This window comes from Erythrolamprus reginae, chromosome 5, assembly GCF_031021105.1.
Source record: "Erythrolamprus reginae isolate rEryReg1 chromosome 5, rEryReg1.hap1, whole genome shotgun sequence".
NCBI lineage: Eukaryota > Metazoa > Chordata > Lepidosauria > Squamata > Dipsadidae > Erythrolamprus > Erythrolamprus reginae.
In genome coordinates, this window is record NC_091954.1 from 71,288,020 (window position 1) to 71,305,314 (window position 17,295).

At 46.2% G+C, this 17,295-nt stretch overlaps 1 protein-coding gene across 2 annotated transcripts in view; it reads right to left on the reverse strand.

Annotated features, from left to right (window-relative positions):
• GIGYF2 (GRB10 interacting GYF protein 2) overlaps window positions 1–17,295 on the reverse strand; it is a 114,484-nt gene that overhangs the window by 55,794 nt on the left and 41,395 nt on the right. Inside the window, exons 4-5 of one of the 2 annotated variants that reach the window (XM_070753040.1) lie at window positions 13,622–13,717; window positions 9,165–9,285 (exon numbers count right to left, since the gene is read on the reverse strand). In XM_070753040.1, the coding sequence (XP_070609141.1) occupies window positions 9,165–9,285; window positions 13,622–13,717 (217 nt within the window). The remainder of the gene's footprint in view (window positions 1–9,164; window positions 9,286–13,621; window positions 13,718–17,295) is intronic. The other variant, XM_070753041.1, reaches the window with a different exon arrangement.

Here is a 17,295-nt window from a genome sequence, read left to right on the forward strand (position 1 = left end):
AGATTGCTGAACCATGGGCTGTGGTTCCTCGCACACCTTCTGAAGCACACGTCTGCCAAAAGCAGCCTCGGCCGAGGCAAAGGTATCTAATTTGTAGTGACGAATAAAGGTTGTGGGCGTAGTCCAAGCCGCAGCCCTGCAGATGTCTTCAATGGGTGCCTGTGTTGCCCAAGCTGCAGATGAAGCCGCGCTCCTTGTTGAATGCGCCTGGATTCCACTAGGTGGACTGGTCGATTTTGCCCTGTAAGCCTCGACTATGCATAGTCTCACCCATTGGCTAATAGTGTTCGAAGAGACCTTGAGACCCAGTCTAAGGGAACCAAAGGCCACAAACAAGGCCTCAGTCTTACGTATCGCATTTGTACGACTGATGTACAGCTTCAAGGCTCTGCGGACATCCACTTTGTGCCACTTAAGTTCCAGAGAGTGATTGTCTTGGGCACAGAAATCCGGCAATACCAATTCCTGTGCTCTGTGGAAGTGTGTATTTACTTTTGGAATGAACGTAGGATCCAGCCGTAAAACAACTCTGTCCGGATAAATTTTACACAAATCCGGTCTGACCGACAGAGCAGACAATTCGGACACCCACCGGGCCGAGGTAACCGCTACTAAAAATGCCGTCTTAATAGAAAGGAAACGTAACGAAACTGTTCTCAAGGGTTCAAATGGGGGTCCTGTGAGGGCCTGAAGAACCAAAGTCAAATCCCATGTGGGAAAGCGCCGTACCAGAGGAGGGTGTGTATTTGTAGCCCCCCGGAGGAAGTCTTTAATCCAGGGATGATGGGCCAAGGGGCCCCCATCTTCTCTTTTAATAATGGTAGCCAAGGCCGCCACATGTCGTCTCAACGTGTTCGGTGCAAGGCCCCTTTCCAAACCTTTCTGTAAAAATTCCAGAACAGTAAGCACTGAAGAATCCTGCGGTCGTAAATGTCTAGTGGTACAGAAAGAGGCAAAGGCGGCCCATGTCGCCTGATAAAGACGGGTCGTAGAAGGGCGTCTAGCCGCTTGAATCGTGGCAATAACGTTGTCCGGAATTTGACAGTTCCTTAAACAGTCCCCCTCAAGTGCCAAACGGTTAGGTGGAACCATTGTGGGTCTGGATGGCACACAAACCCCTGGCTGAGGGAAACCTGGTCGTCCGGAATCCTCCACGGTGGGGAGACGGAGAGCCCCATGAGGTCCGCGAACCAGGGCCTCCGAGGCCAATGTGGCGCTAACAGGATCACCTCTGCCTCTTCCATCAGGACCTTCCCTATCACTTTTGGAAGAAGCGGAATTGGAGGGAAGGCATACAATAAGGTCTTTGGCCATGGAAGGTGCAGTGCATTGATTGCCTCGGCTCCCGGCGATGGGAACCGGGAGTAGAACCTTGGGAGCTGGGTGTTTTGGTGTGTTGCAAACAGATCCACCGCTGGCTCCCCAAACCGATGGACAACCTCTTGAAAGAGAAGGGGATCAAGCCTCCACTCTGCCGGATCCAGCTCCTGTCGGCTGAGCCAATCCGCCTGTTGGTTGTCCTCTCCCGCTATGTGCTCTGCATGTAAGGAGGCAAGGTGAACCTCTGCCCAGTCGAAAAGCAGAACAGTCTCTTCCATCAGCCTGAGTGACCGCGTCCCTCCCTGATGATTTAAATGTGCCCTGGTGGCTACATTGTCCGTGCGGACGAGAACATGATGCCCCTCTAGCAGTGTTGAAAAGGCCTGTAGTGCCAAATGGACAGCCCGCAATCCTAGGAAATTGATATTGACTGGGTGTAAGTCTTGGGGTCTCCAGAAGCCTTGTGTCACCTGAGAGTTGACATGGGCGCCCCACCCCAGGAGACTGGCATCTGTGGTAAGGATGGTATAAGAGAGGTGGCCGAAGGGGGAACCCTGACGCAGTGCCGGGGATCTCCACCATCGCAAAGAGAGTCGTAGTTCGTGTCCCAAGGAGATCAGCCGATGTGTATGGCTTAGACGCCGTCGCTGGTAGGGAAGTAAAGTCCACTGAAGCATCCGGTAGTGGTAACGGGCCCAAGGAACAATGTCCACGCACGACACAAGCGTTCCCAGTACCTTGGACAGGAGGGACAATGGGACCTTCCGTTGCCGTTGTAGTCTGTTCACCAGTGAGCAAACGTTGAGCTGCCTCTCTGGAGAGAGATACACTCTCTTGGAGACTGTGTCTATTACTGCACCCAGATGGATGAGCCTGGTTGCAGGTACCAAGTGACTCTTTGGTACGTTGACCGTATAGCCGTGACGTTGTAGTAAGGCCAACGTGGTCTGTAAATCCCGATGTGCCGACCTGCGGTCTCCGGAAAGGAGGAGGATGTCGTCCAAATATGCTAAGATCCGGATCTACTGGGATCGTAGATGTGCCATCAGCACATCCAAGAGTTTTGTGAAGGTGCGTGGGGCCGATGAAAGGCCGAATGGCATTGCCCTGTATTGATAGTGAGCGGTGTTCAGGCAAAATCGAAGGAATTGTCGATGAGCCGGGTGTATAGGGACGTGCAAATAGGCCTCCTTCAGGTCGACCGAAGTAAGGAGATCCCCTGACCGAATGGCGGCCAGGATGGAACGAAGGGAGGCCATCTTGAACCTTCGGTAGACAACGTATTGGTTCAAATGTTTGAGGTTCAAGATGAGCCGGCAACCCCCTGATGATTTGGGAACGAGGAACACACGGGAATAGAATCCCGTACCCTTCAGGTTGCACGGTACCAGCTCGATTGCTTGAATCTCCAAGAGGTGCAAAATCCCTTGCTCCAAGAGAACCCTCCGTGTGGGATCCCTAGGTACAGGGCAAGCTACAAAATGTTGAGGAGGGCTGCAAAGAAATTCGAGTCGCAGTCCCCGAGACACGGTTGCCAGCACCCAGGAGTCGGAGGAAATGTTTTGCCAGGCTCCGCTGAACTGCTGTAGCTTGCCCCCCAAGGGAATGTCGGGTAGGCAGTCACTTCGAATGCCGGAAGTTTCTCTGCTGAGATCCCCTGAAGGGGCGTCTGGTCTGGTGGAAACCTCTATTCCGATCCTGGAAGTAGGACCTGTCACTCCTATAGGGAGTTGAGAAGTTACCCTGGGAGTAAGCTCTGACCGGTTGTGTGGTAGGTGGAGTTTGTCCCACCGAAAGGACTGACGCCAAGAATAAGGCCCAGTCCTACGGTCCTGGCGGGCGGTACGATCTCGGAAGGACCTTCCTCTTGTCCTTATCCTCCACCAGGACGGGGTCAAGAGCCTCCCCGAACAGTTTTGAGCCCTCAAAGGGAGCTGAAGACAATGCCCATTTTGATTTGGCGTCTACCTGCCAGTTCCTCAACCAAAGGAGGCGCCGTGACGATATGGTGGACGCCACAGCCCTGGAGGCGAATTTAGCTGCATGTAGAGTAGCGTCTGTAGAAAACTCTGCCGCTGCCAGAAGCTTGTTTAAATCCTGCCGCAATCGGGTCTCGTCAGAGCCCAGCCGGGCCTGGACCTCCTGGATCCACATGATGGATGCACGATTGAAAAAAGAGGCAGTAGACGCAGCCCGAAGAGCCCAAGCGGCCATCTGATGGGTCTTCTTCAAGAGAGTCTCTGCCCTTCTCTCGTCAGGCTTGAGACTATCCGCATTGTCCGTAGGAACAACCGCATTGGAGACCAATGTGGCCACCGGTTTGTCCACGGAGGGAAACAGCAACAGATTTTCCATGGCATCATCGAACGTATAAAATCTACGCTCCAAGTTTGAATGACCCTGCGCCGCTGCCGGATGTTGCCATGGGCGCTTGATGTTCTGAAGGAATATGTCTAGCGCAGGGACCTTGTCTGATTCTTTGGTGGGTTCCTTGCATAACGTGGCTGATGTGCGTAGGCCATCTCCTGGTTCCACCGGAGCCGTCGCTCCCGGCACATCCAAGGCCTGTTTTGCCTTGTGCAATAGCACCCAGAATAAGGATGGCTTGAAGAGGCCTGCCACTGCTGGTTGCTCGGGAAAGCTGAACTCGTCGTCCGACAATTCATTCCCGTGGTCGCTGTCCTCCTCCAAATTTGAATGGCCACCTGTCATCGAACCCAACCCAGTAGGGGCGGTGGAGCTGACCAGAGATCGGTGGGTTGAGTGGCTTGAGAAGAAAAGGCATGAGAGCGCTGGGTACCTGCCGCTATCGCATTAGCTATAATATCCTGCAACGCAGGTGAGAAAGCCTGCCAAGTGTCTGTGTGCTCTCTCAGACCAGCAGCCGTGGGCGTAAATGTAGCTGAGGGAGCGTAAGCTGTTGGCATCCCAATCTGTGGCATGGCCTGACTATGTGATGAGGAGGGCCTGTCAGGCCTGGTGATAGGCGAAGGCAAAGGTGGAGGAGGAAGATGTGATGCCTGCCTGTCAGGTGACCAGTCCCTCTCAGTTGCAGTCCCTTGAAAACCCATTGGCATAGGAGAGATAGCTGATGGAGGAAGGGGTTGAAAGGGACATATGGTCAATCCCCCTTGAGTGGGGGGGGGACAAGGCCGCTTCTAGACGTTGTTCTAAAGCCTTGATTTTCCTCTCAGCCTCACGGATAGAGGCGCCCGACTGGGAAGACTTGGTCTTGGTTTTGCCCAAAGACTTTTCCTTTCCCTTTGAGGGAGCATTCGGTGTTTGGGCCGGCTCCTCCCTGGGCTCAATTTGATCAGCCATGGTTTTATAAGGGGCAGCGTACTCACAAGAAATCCACAGATCAATAACCGGCTTTGCACGGAAACCTCGCTCGCAAGTGAGGTCTGTGAGTGCCACTGACAGCAACTGACAGCCAGTCTTCCATTGGCTGTTGAGGCATCACGTGACCCGCTCTCGCTGTAACCGGGCAAATTACAAGCCCCACAGTCACTGGCAACTTGCCCGGTTCACGCCTTTTTAAAACGCTGGGTTAACGGCGTTCGCGCCTTTGGGCGATCAAAAATGGCGAGCGGGAGAAACCTGCGCCTCAGAAGCCGGAGCGTGATGGCCAGCAAGGCAGCGACCCCTCTACCCGACTCCGGGGGTCGCTCTCCTTCAGGGGGAATCCCTTATGGCGCGAGGAACGCCGTCGCTGTGCTCCGCTCCCAGAGCCGGAGCGATCAGCTGTGAAGCGGCAAGAAAAAAAGCGGCCGCGGTTGCGGCGCCAGCATCTTGCCGCCCCCGTCAATGGGGAGGGATGGACCCTCCCCACCTGGGGTGTTTGGGCTAGGTCTGGCCACGGGGGTCAGGGACCTAGAGCCCCGTTGCTCCTTCTCAGGGCAGTACCCGCGGAGAAAAGAGGCCCCATAAGGAGGAAGGGTGGGGGCGCTGCCCGTGGAGCGCAGAAAACCCCAAGCCGATCATGAACCTGTGTGAAAAGAAAGAAAAAATTACAAGGTTCAAACATCAATTTATTTTACAAACTAAACTTATACTTATCCCAGAGGGGAAAAAAACTCAAGTCCTTATCCTCGACTGAGTTTTTTAAAACTGGCTTCTTGGGGCAGCAAGGGGGCGGTACCTAATTATTATGTAATTATGTTAATTTAAAACTCAGTCCTACCAATAAGACTTGAGCTAAACCCATGCTGGACTCTCCTTCCAGAGGCATGGGAGAATGGTCCTTAGCATCCTAGTTACTGAAAGTCTTCCATGTTGCATTGTACCGTATTTTTGGAGTATAAGACGCACCTTAGTTTTTGGGGAGGAAAACAGGGAAAAGAATCTGCTTACCAGGTATTCATCTGGCTAGCGTCCTTAACCAGCACATTATTTTATCCCCCGGTTAGGGCTTAAAAAAAAAACTTTATTTGCAGAGAGTAACAATGAAAGAGCTTGCAAGCCAGTAGGAGCTGGGAACATCATTACCATCTAGAAAGAAACATTAGGAGAAAATAAAGCAATGGAAAAAGCCCTGCAAAGACTTAGGTCTTGGGAAACATTCTTCACAGAGAGTAACAATGAAAGAGCTTGCAAGTTGATAAGAGCTGGGAACATTATTAGCACCTGGCTGGGGCTGGAAAGAAACTTATTCAGAGCAAGTTAGAGCAATGAAAAAAAATCTGGAAAGTCTTAGGACTTGAAAAACATTCTTTGCAGAGAGCATCAACAAAAAAGCTTGCAAGCCAACAAGAGCTAGGAACATTAATAACACCAGGTTAGGGTTGGAAAGAAACATTCGGAGCGAGTAGAGGATGAATAAATACCCTACAAAGACAGGGTTTGGAAAACATTCTTCAAGAGAATAACAATGAAAGAGCTTGCAAGCCAGTAAAAGCTGGGAAGATCGTTAGAACCTGGTTAGGGCTGGAAAGAAACTTATTTGGAGCAAGTTAGAGCAATGAAAAAAACCCTGGAAAGACTTAAGCTTGAAAAACATTCTTCGTAGAAATAATGAAAGAACCTGCAAGGTAAGAGCTAGGAAGATCGTTAGCAGCTAGTTAGGGCTGGGTGGGTGGGTGGAAACAACCCAAATTATCAGCCTCTTTCAGGGAGGAAAAAGGTGCATCTTATACATCAAAAAAATACAGTAAATGCACGTGGTGGAAGGCCACCTGTATCGTCCAAATGACCTTGTTAGAGAACATCTCCCATTTCAGGAGCCTCTACTCAATCACCAAGTGGTCAAGTGGAACCACTGAGGCTCCAGATGGATGACGTGATCTTGGCTGAAGGAAACTCGCTTCAGGGGAAACCTCCACAGTCTGATGATGGACAGACCAACCAGGTCGGCAAACCACGGCCAATGGGGAAGTCACCAATAGTATTCGCCCTCTCCGACAGAACCTTCCTGATAATCCTTGGAATCAGAGGACATACAAGAGCCCCTTGGTCCATGAGCCTCTTTGTGCATCCACTCCTTCTGCTCCCAGGGCCAGAAATTTTTTGAAGAACCTGGGAAGGTGAGAGTTTGACAGAGAGGCGAAGAGATCCAGGATCAGATGGCCAAATCGATCTGACTGTTCTGCAAACTCTGCAAACTGGTGCCACTCCAACTGGTGCACAGTGGTCTTGCTCAACCAGTCCTCCTGTACGTTGGAAGGCCCTGCAATGTGTGCTGCCTTGATTGATAACAGATGGGTTTCTGCCCACTGGCACAGAGACTCTGCTTCTCCCATAAAGGACTTCAACCTTGTCCCCACTGCCTGTTCACCTGGGCTTTGGTGGCCACATTGTTTGTGAGGAGGACGACGTGTCGACCCAAGATCCCCTCTTGGATAGCCTGAGGCCCAAATGGGCTGCCCAGAGTTCCAGCCAATTTCTGCTGGAGCTCCTGCCGAATCCACCGTCCCTGGACCCCGTGGGAGCCGAAAGGAGCCCCCAACTGAATAGGCTGGCATCAGACGTTATTGTTAGTCTGTCCGGCTCCTTGAAAGAATAGTCCCGTGTGATCTCTCCGAGGCTTCTGTTAGATCTACTAAAGCCAAGAAGCCCCCCTCCCAGAGCCCTATAGGATAGATCCAAGGGAGTGCATCTCGAATCTCTGGTAGACCAGATGCTGGTTGAGTCCACTGAGATTCAGAATTAAGTAAGGGGGGGAGTGGAAATCAGAGTGCCTGCCCTGCATAGGTAGAACATTCCACTTGTCCCTGGTCTCTACTAAAAAGGGTTTGAGGGACTGGACAAATGGACATTGCCTCTCAAAGGGGGCAGCTGCCAACTTCCATTTGTTTTTGGTGTCCATGCGCCAGTGTCGCAGCCACAGCATCTGATGGGCCATTATTGAAGATGCAATGGTGGGTGCCAAAAATTTGGCTGCGTTCAGGGACGCATCTGGGGTATATTTGGCCACTAGGATGATCTTACTGATGAGCTCCCAGGTCTTCCGCCAGAAGCCGAGCTTGCAATTGCCAGAGCCATTGCAGTGAAGCTCTCAAAAAGAAGGAGGCTGCCGTAGAGATCTGAATCACCCACGAGCCCGCCTAATGGGCTCTGTAAAGGGATATCTCCTCCTTTCTCTCCTCAGCCTTCAAGGCATCTTCCGCATCTGGTGGGGGGGGGAGGATAGGAGGATGGAGGAAGATGCTTAATGCTGCTACCAGTGTGTAAATCTTGGGGAACTGAACCAACCCCATAATTCGGAATCCATGATGAAAAGAGCACACACACAAGGGGGGGGGGGGGAGGAGACAGAGATGGAAAAAGAGAGGAGAGTGTCCTAGAGTGTCATTTTGGTTGGTGGTGTGCCCCAGGATTTTGTAAATGTGAAAAATGTGCCGCAGCTCAAAAAAGATTGAAAATCACTGCTCTAAGGTCACATGAAATATGGCTTCAAGGTCCACAGACAAAATAAATATGGGGAAATACTGATGCTTACCACCAATAGGCAGGCTTTATAGTGGTTTAAACCCTTTTCTGATCAGCTTCATCCCCTGTAGAATGCCAGTAATATTCTATATTTCTCTTATCTCATTTCATCTGCTTTAACTTTTTGGGTCATTCCCGTGGTTTATGGAAGAGGGGATAAATTGCATACAATCTGATCCAAAGCCTCAGCCACTATCTTATTTTGAAGCAGCAACCAATGCTTTAGATTAATCATGCAACCCCCATCTCCTTCTGAAACCCATCAGGGTCCATCAGTTACTGTGGGCAGACTCATCTAATGGTCTGGCCTCTCTGTATTGGATAGTGGTGCCAGAGAAACCCATGGTAATCAGGGTGGGATCTAACCATGACAAGGGGAAGACCAAAACCTCCCCCAATTTCAGATATCATAAGCACTGCTCTGACAAGAATACCAGATCATTTGGCAGGTTTTAGATCACTATGCTATCGAATGACAGCAGAAAGGGTTTATTTCCACATTATAACTGGAGCATTTAGGAATATGTTGATGACATTCCAGATATAAAGCCATTTCATTTTATCTTCATTTCTAGATATATCAGATGTTTAATATTAGTACATTAGAACAATTGAGCATTTGCTAGAAAAATTATGAATTATTCTTCAGAACTATAGCACTCATTTTTTTCTCGTATTATAATTTTTTTAACTTTCCATTACAAATGTTTGGGGTACATTCTCTGTGTTGGTTTATATTTATTGTTTTTAACTTTTCATTTTTCTTTCATTCAAAACAGAAAAAAATCTATAGTATATTTATGGCAAATTTATTTATTAGATTTGTATGCCGCCCCTCTTCGTAGACTTATATAAATATAAAGAATATATATATTCTTTTAAAAAACCATAATATTTTGTTTATTAATAAATCTCACCTCGACCTCTAGAGGAACTTCGACCTCGAGGAGCCCCTACCACTGTTCCTCCTCCTCCTCCTCCTCCTCGTCCCATCAATCGTAGGACAGCAGTACTATTTACAGATAATGAAAAATTTCTCTGCCAAAAGAAAGAAATAAGTAACAAAAACATTTCTGAAGCTATCAAATGAAAACATATTTCATACTCAACTCCAATATTATTCTGCAACTGAAAACACAATGAAGCACCAAATCAATCTCAGAGAAGTAATGACAAAGCAGATGAGTAATGATTGATTAAATATTAAACTTTTTAATTAAAAATATTTTAAAGCATTTAAGACTGAAATAAATTATTGCACATAGAAAAGTACAGGTGAAACTAAAAAAATTAGAATATCATGCAAAAGTTCATTTACGGTATATATCAGTAATGCAACTTAAAAGGTGAAACTAATATATGAGAGGGAAGCATTACATGCAAAGCAAGATAGTTCAAGCTGTGATTTGTCACAATTGTAATGATCATGTCGCATAGCACACGAAAACCCCAAATCCACAATCTCAGAAAATTATAATATTGTGAAAAGTTGCAATATCCCAGGCTCAAAGTGTCCCACTCTAATCAGCTAATTAAGCCATAACACCTGCAAAGAGTTCCTGAGCCTTTAAATGGTCTCTTATTCTAGTTCAGTAGGAATCACAATCATGGGAAAGACTTCTGACCTGACAGTTGTACAGAAAAGCAGCACTGACACCCTCCGTAAGGAGGGAAAGTCTCAAAAAGTAATTGCAAACAAAATTGGATGTTCTCAAAGTGCTGTATCAAAACATATTAATAGAAAGTTATGTGGGAAGGAAAAGGTGCACAAGCAGCAGAGATGACTACAGCCTGGAGAGGATTGTCAGGAAAAGACCATTCAAAAGTGCGGGGGACTTTCACAAGGAGTGGACTGAGGCTGGAGTCAGTACATAAAGAGACACCACACACAGACAGATCCTGGACATGGGCTTCAAATGTCATATTCATCTTGTCAAGCCGCTCCTGAACAACAAGCAACATCAGAAGCGCCTTACCTGGGCTAAATAAAAACAGACCTGGTCTGTTGCTCAGTGATTCAAAGTCCTCTTTTCTGATGAGAGCAATTTTTGCATCTCATTCGGAAACCAAGGACCCAGAATATGGAGGAAGAATGGAGAAGCACATACTGCAAGATGCTTAATGTCCAGTGTGAAGTTTCCACAGTCTGTGTTGATTTGGGGAGCCATGTCATCTGCTGGTGTGTCAACGCAGCCATCTACAGGGAGATTTTGGAGCACTTCATGCTTCCTTCCACAGACAATCTTTATGGGGATGCTGACTTCATTTCCCAGCAGGACTTGGCACCGGCCCACACTGCTTAAAGCACTAAAACCTGCTTCAAAGACCATGGGATTGCTGTGCTTGATTGGCCAACAAATTCACATGACCCGAACTCGATAGAGCAGGGGTAGGCAAAGTTGGCTTTTCTATGACATGTGGACCTCAACTCCCAGAATTCCTGAGCTAGCATGATTGGTTCAGGAATTCTGGGAGTTGAAGTCCACAAGTCATAGAAGAGCCAACTTTCCCCACCCCTGCCATAGAGAATCTATGGGGCATTGCCGAGAGAAAAATGAGAGACGTGAGACTGAATAATGCAGAAGAGCTGAAGGCCGCTATTGAAGCATCCTGGTCTTTCATAACACCTCAGTAGTGCCATAGGCTGATAGCTTCCATGCCATACCACTTTGAGGCAGTAATTGCTGCAAAAGAGCCCCAAACCAAGTACTGAGTACATATGCATGCTTATACTTTTCAGAGGTCCAGCATTGTTCTATGTACAATCCTTGTTTTATTGATTGCATGTAATAATCTAATTTTCTGAAATTGTGGATTTGAGGTTTTCATGAACTGTACAATTATGATAAATCACGGCTTGATCTATCTTGCTTTGCATGTAATGAATCTTTCTCATATGTTACATTTCATCTTTTAAGTTGCATTACTGAATAAATGAACTTTTGTACAATATTCTAATTTTTTGAGTTTCACCTATAGATTAGAGAAGGCACTGTATAGAAGATAAAATATCAATAAACAAAATGTATAATTATATTTAAAATTCATTGTTTCATTATTTGAATAATGAAATAATTGACTATACAAAACACATAATTGCAAATCATTGTAAATCTTAAAATATAGCTAATGTTATTAATATCACCACTGTTTATCATTATCTGAAATAAATGCATATGATCTTGGTTTTAAAAATGAAAGAAAGAAAATACTAACACAATAACTGTGAACTGGTGATGAGAAGTGAAATGTCTTTAAGGGGAGGAAAACCCAAAGGAAGTCCAACTGCCTTTTGAAAAAGCATCATGTCATGACCTGGACGACTGAAATTCTCCGCAGTCTAAAACAGTGGTTCTCAACCTGGGGGTCAGGACCCCTTTGGGGGTCGAATGACCGTTTCACGGGGGTCGCCTAAGACCAGGGGAAAAGACAAATTCCCCATGATGTTAAGAAATAAAGCTTCTATTCTGGTGCCTTGGAACATATTTTTACAATCTGACCAATCAGGCGTTTACAGTGGGGGTGTCCCTCTGTCCTTCCTACCAATCAGCTTAAAGCTCTGTTGGGAGAATTGGCGCTAGACTTATGATTGTGGGGTCACCACAACATGAGGAACTGAATTAAAGGGTCGCGGCATTAGAAAGGTTGAGAACCACTGGTCTAAAACAATAAGTAAAAACAATATTGAGTGCTCGATTATTTGTACCCAAATGGTGATTACAGGTAGTCTTGGACTTACAACCATTTAATTAACAGCTATTTGAAGGTGCAATGACACTGAAAAATATGAACTATGACCAGTCTTCACACTTACAACCTTTGCAACATCTCCTTGGCCATATGATCAAACTTAGGCATGTATTCACAATGGTTGCAGCATTGGGGGGGGGTGTTTGTCACATGAACACCATTCAAAATCTTTCCAAGGGGTGTCTTATAAGTAAGTAAAGTCAAAGGGGAAGCCACATGATTTGCTTAACAGCCGTGGTGATTAATGACCAAAGCAAATAAAGTCATAAAATCAAGCATGACTCACTTAATAACCATATTGCTTAACAAATGAAATTCTGATCCCAAATCTGGCCGTAGGTTGAATATTACCTGTATATCAAAAACAAACTGTGTATGTGTGCACGCATGAGCATCAAACCACACCCACACATTTTCCTGAACATAAGACCAGGTCTTATATTAATTTTCTCTCCAAAAGACACATTAGGGTTTATTTTCCGATTAGGTATTATTTTTGGGAAAATATGGTACCAAATGTGTCCATCTGGCTGACAATCTTAACGGGGCTAGTTTTAGGTTAGGGCTGGAGACTTACTAAATAGAATGAGACTGTAAAATCAGAACTACATTCTTTTTTTACTCTGTGATACCTTAATAAGTTTAAACAAGAACTTTTCTGAATATTTGAAAATGGTATTTAAGACTTCTTAGGTCAAAATATATATTTGAAATATCATTTACAATTCTTTAATTTTAATATTGGCCAATATGAAATTTGGTAAGTGACAGTAGATGTATTTAGAATATATGGTAATACTTAATGTTTAAATTCTAAAATATGAACGTGGTATATACTACAGGGGTGGGTTCTAACTTACCTTTCTGTCGGTTTGCTTCCTTCTATGCTGTGTGGCCAGGTGCACATGCACAGTGGCAAAAAATCCCAAAAATTACCCCCTCCAAAAAAAGCCGAAAACAAGATGGGCGACTGCATGTACAGTGCCAGAAACTCGGCTTCTGCGCATGTGCAGAAGAAAAAAACACAGGGGGGAAAAATCCAAAACAAATAAGTTAGGAGGGGGGAATCCTCCCTCCCTCCAAAAAAGGCAAAAACAAAATGGTGACCGCATGCACAGTGCTAGAAACTCAGCTTCTGCGCATGTGCAAAAAAAAAAAACCTAGCGGGGGAAAAAATCGATGTAAAAAAAAAATTAAATATGGCAGTACCCACGGACTGGCACCGACCGAACCAGTTCTGTGTCATCACCAGCAGGTCGCTACTGGTTCGGGTGAACCAGTCATAACTGGGAGAAACCTGTATCTTATATACACGGGTGGACTACTGCCCGGATTGGGGGGGGGGGGAATGCAGTGGGGTAGTAAAAATGGAGCTCTACCCCAGAGCACCCAGTTTGCACTGAAACATGTTGAAAGAAAATGCAGGGCATCCTGCATAAGCCACGTCCACAGTATGGTAGTAAATATTTTGGTAGCCTGCTTATACACTACCATGCATGATAACAAGGAAATGTTTTATACGAGCTGAATTGACTCTATTAACCTGAATGGTAAATGTGCTATAATGAATAATCTACTTTTCTATCATTAAATTCTCATAAAAATGCCCATTTTTAAAACTAACCTGTTCTTCTTCTGTAAAAGGTACTAGTGCCAAAGGTAGTAGGGGCTCCTCTTGTAGAATGGGTAGAAATTCCTTATCCAGAAGGTCTGAGGGTATCTAAAGGGGAAATTAAAAAAAAAGAGGAGAGGTTGCAGACCTGTAACAATAGATCTTTGAGTGGTCATCTATACCATCATACACATATGGATTTTAATGCTGTACATCAACTTCTTGACACTATTTTACAACAAATGGAAAGTTTGAGGGAAACATGCCCCTGGCTCCCAGTGTGCACATCCCAACAACACAATTCCTATTTTCTCCTGAGTTCTTAACAACTACCACAGCAGGTAAATAGGGAATAGAATGACCAACAGAAGAAAACATAAGCAATAGGGGGGAAAGAAAATTGCGTAACTTCACAGATGACCATTCAGAGAGCTATAATTTCAGGTAACCAACCTATCCTTCTACTTTGGGGTCTCTGCTAACAAAATGTGAATGGGTAGGAACCTTATTTGCTGGGCAAATAGGCAGATATATAAGAAAGAAAGAAGACCAGGATCAAACCATAAAATATGTCTATTTTTATTTGTATACCAAGTCAACAATTTTAAATAGGGAGGAGCGTTATGACAGAATGATTATAAAAGCTCTCTGGCAGAAAACCTATGGAGAACATGATTGCTGTATTGCTGTCCATTGTCTCAGTGTTTCTATTCGAACAATGGAACACTCAAAACTTGCCACAGAGGACTCACTTTGCAAACTATTTAGAAAATATGACAAAAATCCCATAAACATCTGCAATAGCTAGTATCTATGGCTTACAGAAAGATCTTATCTAGTCTAGATAGAAAACCCTATACATCTTCAGACAGTAAAGAGAAATTTCTAATAGAATAGTCAATATTGAACAGAAGGATGGAAGAGAAATATCCAGATTCAACTGAAAAAGCAAAGTTGCTTGGATAACTAGGGTGAAGCACAGCAAATCCAGTACTGCAGAAAGGTTCTTTTAATTGCCTGGATTGGTTACTTAAGCAAATATAGCTTGAGCAAACCTTTTAGAAACATTTAAGCTATTTGCTGAACATGGTAACCCCATCAACAAAATGGGAATCTAAGTTGGCTCTTAAAATCTGAAGAAAAGAAAAGAAAGGCCTCCTGTTTCCAAGGAGAATAGAAATTGGAGGATGTTTTGCAGCAAGCAAACAGCTGATCTAATATTGTGCTTATCTGCAAAAGCCATAAAATTTCATTTTGCATGAACTAATACTACTATTTACTAGAAATGAATGTTATCTGCTGATCATCAAGCAAAACAGGTTCTCTAGAACTTCCCAAATGTTGTAATAGGGCTGGCTATCATGAGAACCTGATATAGATGTCTTGGTTCATAATAATACCATAGAGTGCAAAATAAAATCAGTGTTGTTCTTCTGCACTTATTCATACAGGAGACAATTCCTCTGGTTACAGAATTTAACGTTCTAATATTTTTCTCTAAATAAGAAGACATCTATCTATGAAGCTTATTTGCTACTGATGGATATTATTTGGTTTCGAAAAATGCTGATATTCCCCTTAATAATTAGATGAAACTACTTGGAATATTAATGATAACGGCACTAATCCCACAGATTGTAATCATAAAATACATAAGGGCCAGGCCTTCACAAGGTTACACAGAACAATTTGAGCACTACAACAGAATAGGCGTTGATTGCTTACCTGAACGCCTCTTCTCGTACGGTGAGCGGGTACAGCAGTCACATGGGTTGCTCATGTCCAATCCGGTGGAACTGAGCCTAGTATTAAAAAAGCTTGCCGGATCCGCCCCTTCCCCAGAATTCGCGAATCCATAGACTAGGCTCAGTTGTGAAGCTCTGTAGTGTTCAACTCTCATTGTTAGAGGAAGAAAGATATAGAAAGGTAAAGAAGACACATACAAGGGCGGGAAGTGACTGCTGTACCCGCTCACCGTACGAGAAGAGGCGTTCAGGTAAGCAATCAACGCCTATTCTCCGTACTGAAGGAGCGGGTCCAGCAGTCACATGGGACATACCCAATAGATGGTCCCTAGGGTGGGATTAGCTTGCTATCGTGTGAGATAACGGATTGGAGTACCCTTCTGCCGAAGGCAGCGTCCGCTGAAGCGTAAGAATCAATCTTGTAGTGCCTGATGAAGGAATTTGGCGAGGCCCAAGTGGCTGCTTTGCAGACCTCCTCCAACGGGGCTTGAGTCGCCCAAGCGGCCGAGGTGGCTGCGCTCCTGGTGGAATGCGCTGTGATGTTCCTTGGAACTGAGAGGGAGGCCGACTCATAGGCCTTAGATATAGTCCCTCTGATCCAACGGCCTATTACTGTTGAAGACACTTTGGCCCCCATGACTCTGGGATGATAGGCTACAAAAAGTGCTTCTGACCTCCGAAAGGGTCCTGTGCGTTGGATATAAATTCTCAGCGCTCTGGTGAGATCCAGGGTGTGCCATCTAATTGCCAAGGGATGGTCTCGTTGGAGGCAGAAGGAAGGTAGGACAATATCCTGAGATCTGTGGAACATGGAACTGACCTTGGGTAAGAAGGTGGGGTCCAGTCGCAAGACTACCTTGTCCTGATGGAATTGACAAAGGTCCTGCCTGATTGAGAGGGCAGCCAGCTCCGAAATGCGTCGGGCAGAGGTAATAGCCACCAGGAATGCTACCTTAAAGGATAGGTACCTGAGGGACGCCGATTTTAGGGGTTCGTATGGTGCCTGCGTGAGGGAATGGAGAACCCGTGGCAAATCCCAGGATGGATACCTGTGGACCTTGGAAGGTCTGAGGTTGGCTATGCCCTTGAGGAATTCCTGAACTTCAGGGAAGGATCGGAGAGGCTGTCTGCGGGGACCCCCTAGGACAGATGAAATGGCTGCCAGATGACGCCGGAGGGTGCTGGTGGAAAGTCCTTTATGGAAGCCTTGCATAAGGAAGGAAATTATTCTGTGTATGGGAATGCACAGAGGGGAGAGACCTTCCTGTAGACACCACTGGTGAAACTTGGACCACGTGTGGTCGTAGATTCGATTGGTCGAACCCCTTCTGGCCTTTAAAATGACCTCCACTGAATCGGGGTCATGACCACGCAGTTCTAAATCTCTCCTGATAACAGCCAGGCGGTGAGGTGGAACCACTCCGGGTCTGGATGGAAAGAGGCCCCCTGCCGCAGCATATCCCCCGAAACGGGGAGTCGCCAAGGGTCCTGGACGGACAGCTGTTGGAGATCCGCGAACCAGGGCCGGCGGGGCCAGTGAGGGGCGATTAAGATTACTCGGGCCCTCTCGGTGAGGACCTTGTAAATCACGTCCGGGAGGATTGGAATTGGAGGAAATGCGTAGAGTAGGCCTGGAGGCCATGGACTCCGGAGGGCATTGATTGCTTCCGCTCCCGGGGATGGAAATCTGGAATAGAAGCGAGGGAGTTGGGCGTTCGCATTGGTCGCGAAGAGATCCAGGATTGGTAGGCCGAATCTGAGGGTGATTTGATGGAACAGGTCTTGATGTAGGTTCCACTCTCCTGGGTCTATCGTTGCTCGGGATAGCCAATCCGCCTGGACGTTGAGACTCCCCGAGATGTGATCGGCTAGGAGCGACTGGAGATGTTTTTCCGCCCAAAGGCCCAACTTGAGGGCCTCCCTCATGAGAGCTTTGGATCT